General features: G+C 42.5%; 1 protein-coding gene across 12 annotated transcripts in view; it reads right to left on the bottom strand.

Annotated features, from left to right (window-relative positions):
- Positions 1 to 5,977, bottom strand: part of dclk2a (doublecortin-like kinase 2a) — a 32,086-nt gene extending 26,109 nt beyond the window's left edge. For 5 of the 12 annotated variants that reach the window (XM_020591715.1, XM_020591716.1, XM_020591720.1 and 2 more), the window contains exons 1-2: positions 5,006 to 5,975; positions 1,623 to 1,960 (exon numbers count right to left, since the gene is read on the bottom strand). In XM_020591715.1, the coding sequence (XP_020447371.1) occupies positions 1,623 to 1,960; positions 5,006 to 5,411 (744 nt within the window). In that variant the 5' untranslated portion in view covers positions 5,412 to 5,975. Of the gene's footprint in view, positions 1 to 1,622; positions 1,961 to 5,005 lie in introns of all 12 variants that reach the window. The other 7 variants (XM_020591710.1, XM_020591712.1, XM_020591711.1 and 4 more) reach the window with 2 other exon arrangements.
- Between the last annotated feature and the right edge of the window lie 1,257 nt (positions 5,978 to 7,234).

The raw sequence follows: 7,234 nt of genomic DNA, 5'->3' as shown, positions 1-7,234 counted from the left end.
AAAGGCACAGATGGCAGGCTGCTGCTGGAAGGCATGTGGAGCATGTGAGTTTATATGCAAGTGTGTTTATGTCTGTGCAAGTGACAACTGACGAGCTTTACATTATATTAGTGCAAAGTAAAGCTTTTTATAAAATGTAATTCAAGTTCATTTGGCTCTCATTTAAAGTCCTACTAATACAATTGATAATATACACCTAAAACAAAGTGCTGCTACCAAAACCAACAATAAACACTACTTTTGGAAGCAGAACACACTACACAGCTGATTTGTTATTACATTTGACATGAGGTTATTGTATACCGGACCACGGGGGACAAGGACACCACTACATACATGAAGTTTCTAAAGTTTTCAATCTCCGCATTTTAATATTTGTTTAAATGCTGCAAGTAAACAAGCAAATCTACCCTCATATGCACTGACGCTATGTGCATTTAAAGGAAAATAATCATAATCCACCTTAATAAGTTCACATTTCAATTATTTCAGAAATAATGGTAAGCACCCTGTCAGGCAATATGAGATCAGCTGTCTGAAATATGGAAGCAATACATTATTTTTACTTATACTTTAAATTGTGCAGTCTGGCTTACATTTTAAAGTAATTATTAAACATAAATAAAGTCATACATGGCTTTTTACAATGCCAGACATTTGCCCTACCTTAAACAGCCTGTTTTAGGTCTGAACATCATGTCAACTTATTATTCTCCCCACTCAAATGATTGTGGTTACCTCTTAGGTTTTTAAAATAGGATTCTGTCTGATGTAAAGATATGCTGTAGACCTTGGAAACATGGATTCAAGCTCCTGTCGAGCTTTAATTTGAATCATTTCATGAAGTTTGCTTCTGTATACTCTCTCTTCTGTCATGTCTGAATCCCATTTCTTTATTTTTAGTGTATTTTTTTACCCTCTGTATTTACCAAAAGTTGTATAATACTGTGAGATAAGTTAAAACAATATGATTAATAATAATTATCTAAGACTTCTCCCTGATGAGACAACATTAAAATAAATCAAGCTGGCCTCATCTCCTAACACCAGGGGAAACTTCACTGAGAACTTCAAATAAATATGTTACAATAATACCAGATGAACAGGATTATAGCAAAGACAGTCTGACATTGCTTAATAGGGTTGGATGAGGTAGGAGGAAACTATACCGATGGGTATGGCAAAAGGCCTGAACTCTAAAGTGTATCGATTAGTGGCTTGTTAAAATAATTGTGGCATGTAATTTTGTACGGATGATTAAACGGGGTGTAATTACCTAGACTGCTGACACAGCTGAAGCCTATAAATCATACTGGGCTTTGAGATAAACCTTTGGCTAAAAGGCTCAGCCTTGAAGTGCCATCTGGTTTTCACCGAACATCATCCAGTCTCATCTACCTGAAAATACAATAGTTAACCCCTCTCAAACTGCCATGTTTTGCCATTTACTGTGTTGGTGAGTTCATAGATATTGGTAGGAACAAGAATAATACCTTGTTACACTGGCTGGTTTTGCTTGAGTTTGCTTGGTGCTTACTATCCTCCACACAGGGGGAGTTCAGTTTCACAGAGTGCAGAGAGCTGCAACGTTATTAAAACAGTATCCATCATAACAGACTCACCTGCTTGCCCTCCAAAGTGTACAGTCTCCTCACAGCTCCAGAGTCCAACTTGATAGCATAAGTGATGTCATTGAGCACCTGCTCAAATGAGTGTGCCGTCTTCTTATTGAGCAGTATCCGCACCGCCTTCCGGGGCTTGACGCCGCCACGGATGACTGTGACGAGCTTGGGTTTGATGAAGTCCTTAGACTCGCGCTGGAGCTCACTTTTCAGTGGGAAAAGAGAGGACAGAGAGCGGGATGTGCCGGTCTTGCTGCCCACTGACCAGTTGGGGTTGGCATTCTTGGTGTAGTCCACCCGTCGGAAAGGTTCGTTGGAGGCACACACGTAACTCTCACCTGGAGAAGTTGGCAGAACAAAGTCAAAACATGGCTCTCTCATTAACCATATTTACATCTATGAAATGATTAAAATATAGATATAAAATGAAAAACACTAAATTCGGCACGTATGCAATGCTTCAGAATCCCCCATACATGTATGGTATGCACCATAAAACACACATGGTGTTAGGAAAATCAGTTGAACAAAGAGTTAACATTCGTCAGATGAAACAAACAGGCACATTGAGAGGCCAAGCCAGTGGAACACTGTCCTCTCCCCCTTTCAGCTGCTGAGCTGCTGCACTGGCCGTCCTCCAAAGCAAAGCAGTTTCTTTTATCTGCCAGCATTCCATTTGAACTGTTAACACACAAATGTTTCCCTTTAAGCAGGAATGTCTGCTGAGGGTTGGAGGAAACTGTGCCGACTCTCTCTTCACACTAAATTCATCACAAAAGGTATTTAATTGGACACAAACAGTAAACTCTCCCAGAAGCAAGTAATGATCACAGAGGATTCCATCCAAATTTATCTCACAAAAAAAACCCAGCACACATAAACTGAGAAATGGGAAAGGACATCCTGCTGCAGACTATACTTTACTGCTTATGCCTGTATTTCTCCATCAATATAAGAACCTCACAGTGACTGTTCAGTTAACAATGACCCTGGACAAAAAGCAAACATCCTAGTTTAAAAGCAGCAGGATCATCCACCCTACATACTACAGAAATGTATTACTGTTTAAATAAAAGCTTGTCTTTAAGGAAACAGTTAAATTTACTGATAAAGAGGCAGTGCCTATAAAATTTTGGCTGTTGGATATGTGTCACACGTGTAAGAAGACCATGTGAGACAGGGTGTCCCATGATACCTGGTTTTATTAAGCCCGCAATTATACAATGGCTAATTAAAAGGCTAGCACACATCTGAGGGGGCTGAGCTATGGCTGAAAACTAAAACTAAATCTAACTGGAGCTGTCATTCATCTGGTGATGATGATGCCCTCAGATGGTGACTGGTGACAAGGCTATTCCCTGGGGTGCAGGGATCTCAGGTGCAGCATCTCTGTGATGTGAGGGCTGCCTCATCCACCCGACACCGGCTGCTGTCCTCATGTGGACGACAGATGAGCTCAACCTCAGAGCTGTCTAACCGGGCCACTAACTCATACTGCAGTGGTCACACAGCTGTCACCAATACAAAACCTAATTTATGAAACTATTAAGGCAATTTAAGACTTAAAATGTCCAGAATGATGAAGTGACTCCATGTGGCTTTTTATTTTGCTGACTTAAATTCACCACTTTAGTAAAAGGCACTGGATCAGTACGGCCAGCACACTCATGGCTTCACTCCTAATCTGTTGTAACCCAAACCGAACTTGTCAAATCTATGACTGTTCTATATGTTCTTCTGACCAGGAAGAACACATACAGTAACAGTTTCTGTAAAGTTCAATATCAATACTCTCTTTAATGAACTTCATGAACTGTGAATCACAGAAATGACATTTCTTAGCTAATTTTCAGCCAACAAATACACAACATTTCTAATGTCTCCTCATTACCTTTAGCCAATCTGAACATAAAATATTAAAAGGCTTCATTTCACAGTTTAGTACAACTAAACCCTTTGTATTGCAATTACTTTTGTCCCAACTAGAATTCCTCTGTCAGCATATGGTGTACCCCCACATACAGTATCCACACAATAACACACAAAGCTCTTTCTAAACCCAGTTCAGCGTCTGCTACCTCTCTGTGTTGTTTTTCACAAGCACAGCAGTTCAACTTGGCTGGTCAGCTCAGTGATCCCATCTAGCAATAAGGGGCACACATGTGAGTGGTGCTTGATTGGCTCTCCACACAAAAGAGCCCCAGCAGGCCTCAATCAATGGAAGCAGACTGCTGAGCTGTGCAGTAATGTTCCCTCCTGCCATCCATTAGATGGGGGAGTAAACAAGTACAAGGCACTGGTGCTGGGCCCACCTGCAGTCTGTCTCATGTTTTAAGAAGCTCTGGTGAACCAAAGAGTTTACATGCATGCATATGCTGCACTGATGATGTGATATCCTTAATCTCATCAAAGATCTTGATCTATCCAAGCCTCTGACTTCCTTACAGCTAATTATCTGCAAACACTACAACTGGAGTTGTTGAGATATGATTTGCAGACATCTTCAAATACTAATCGGTAGTGCATGAAAGGATTTTTATGTGACTTGGGTAAGCTGACCCTTTAAAATCACAGGGCTGTTGAACGTATCACATATAGAACTCTGGTCATGCACCAAGACAACTTGCCAAACTGATGATGCTATAGAATTCAGATCAGGTGCTGGCCTAAATCCTCCTCTCAGGGGATGGGAATAGGAAATGAGTGCAGCACAGAGACTACACTTTTAAGAGGATGTGAGATGAAAACAGACCGGTATATAAGATGACTGACTTCAGTACACTGTCAGGGTACCCTGAGCCGAGTGGTAGCCCTTCATGTTAAAAGAGGATTGCAGACAAACACACTCTAGGCCTGAGAAGGAGAGAGAGAGTCCAGCTGAAATCAATATACATTGAAGCATGTCAGCAGAAGACTGTGGTGAATTAAAGCTGCACTGAGGAGGGGTCTGCTTGTCTTCACGCATGGCACCGGGTCAGACATGTCAGCACTATTATGTCAAAGGATGCAAATGATGTGAATGATACAAGTGGACGCTCTGCATTGCATTCATGGTCTCCGGAGGTCAACTGATAAATCTGTGCAGATGAGCACTGCCCATCTTTTGGCTGAATACAAACTTTCCTCAGAGACAGTACATAGCATCAAGAGCCTGTCCTTAAAAACTACTCTACGTGACCTTTAAAACTTCTGGCCTAACTTGCCTTAGGCTATATCTGCGTAGGTCATTAGCCAATATTCGGGGTAATGGGAAGCTTTTATAAAATTAGTTGCGTGTCTGAGAATCAATGCACAAACGTTTACCATCAATATCGCCACGTGATGAGCCTCTTTTATGATTTGTTGTCACATGAAGACACTGATACATCCACTCTCACCCTTACCCTCTACTATATCATCCAGACTGGTGATCTTCTTGCCTCCGTCCAAAGTGTATAACGTCCGGACCCCTTGGGGAAGGTTGACGTTGTCCGACAGGGACCGTGTGAGCTCCATGAGCAGAGCGTCCAGAGACCTGAACCGGTCGTTTGACACCGCATACACCAAGCCTTTAAAATATTTGTCTCCGTTGCGATAAAACCGCACTTTCCTAGCTTTCTTTTCGGATGTGAGGGACTGGAGAGTGCGTGTGCGGTAGAAACTACAGTGCGCACTGTGCGCCGGGCTGGGGACCAGTCCGTTGCCTCTGGAGCCGGACTGGGACCCGGAGCCCGAGTTGGCCTTCGGTGTCCGGTGCGGCTTCTCTCGTTCCTCAAAGTGTTCAAACTCAATGCTTCTGCTTAGCGACATGTCTGCCTTTTTTGGCCTTTTAACGAAATCCCAAACGGGCAAAGAGCCTGTGTCCACAGCGTGTGAAAGGCTCGATGTGTGGCGCAGCCGGGACGAACCAGGACACACGTGTCTCCACTTCCAGCCTACAAACAGTGTGACAACGGCACCAGCTGCTCTTTACAAGTCCTGACGCAGAAACACAGCTCCCCAAATGAGAAACATCCACAGAAAGTGCGCGTCGTGCTAACTGCACCGACGAATTGATTTATGTAGCTACCAGAGCAGTAATCCAAACGGCAACTTATCCGGTTGAAAATGTGCCAAATAACGAGCACTGGTCTCTGACAGACACGGCAGCTGGTGCATAAACAACTACGGAATTTGACAAAACTTCGGCGTACCGCACCAAAAGCCGCCAGCCTCCTCCTCCTCCTCCTCATCCACTGTGAGCTCGGACCGAGCTGTCAAACCAGTGGAAGTCTGCTCCGCCTCTTGGTCCTAATGCTCCCGACTGCTCTGGTCGTGTGCACATCACACACGACCTAAGACAACCACGTTTAAACTCTCCTCCTGTGTAACCTCTGAAAATACAAGAGACATTTTATTTCCTTAAATGAAACACGCCTATACTTTGTGATTTCTGGGTAGAAATAAATTCGTTTCATTGAACCTGGTGGAAGAAAAAAGTAGGAATGAAAGATCAGTCACGAATGATTTTTAAGGAAAATAAATGCAAATGACAGATGTTAACATTTACTGTCTGGTTCACCATGCAGTGTTGACAGATCACCTGCAGATGGACATGAACAAATAACCTAAGTAGCTACTATATGGATTAACAACAGATATAACCAGAGGGGGACCCATGGATGGATTACTGAATGGGCCTATTGGGCACAGGCCCAGGGGCCCAAGAGGTTACACCCCCCCGCTAATCTTTCCATTGGTAAGTCAATCAAATGACTACAAACAGCCTTGAAAAGAGAAAAATGAGATGCAAAACAACTACAATGCCTTACAAAACCACTAAAAACACACAAAAAATGACCCCAAAGAAGGCAAGCTACAAAAAAATGCTAAATAATTTAAAACTAGAGGCAGAGCAAGCACAAACTGATGTGAAATGACTACAAAGAGTTGCATACCAAGTAAAAGTGAACACAAAATGGATTAAAAAAAAGACGCTAAAGAACTACAAAGAGACAAAAAAACAAACAAACAACAAAGACACACACTGAATACAAATCATGTAGTTGCTAAAACTGTGAGTCTTGCTCCTAGAAGTGCAGAAAAGCTAGAGGCCTTTTACATGTCTGTGCCCAGGGGCCTCTGGGAGAAACTCCTGGAGTTCTTGTGATGTGATGGAGGTATCCTAAGTGTCAAGGGTTCGTTTTAGAAAAACCTTCCAGGTTTGTCACTGAAATCTCTTGCTTTAAGTCAGTTCAAGTCAGTTTAAGCCTCTTACCTCAAGTCAATGATACCCTGCTGTTGTTACATGTCCTAAATTACTAATGAAGCCGCGCTGATGAGTTGTGACCACTAGATGGTGCTGTGAGACATGAGCAAGTCAAAAGGTTAGCTGGGGAAGCAAGAGCCTTGTTGTCTCCTCAGACTATTCATAAACAAAGTGGACACATCTGCATTGTAGTGTACAGCAGGATAAACTCCAGTGCTTATAAACACATAACTGAAGACAACAAAAGATTTCACTTATAGAGTTTCCTTCAGGAAACCCTGTAAATTCCTGTTTAGCCTACAGGAAATACTAGTGTTCGCACTTGGGACCCCACAATGTGAACCCAAAACTGGAGGTTATTAGCTCTGACATCCATCCATTATCT

The sequence above is a fragment of the Monopterus albus genome, unplaced genomic scaffold, assembly GCF_001952655.1.
Source record: "Monopterus albus unplaced genomic scaffold, M_albus_1.0 scaffold15.1, whole genome shotgun sequence".
Taxonomy (NCBI): Eukaryota; Metazoa; Chordata; class Actinopteri; order Synbranchiformes; family Synbranchidae; genus Monopterus; species Monopterus albus.
This window is presented reverse-complemented; position numbering and strand designations above follow the sequence as displayed.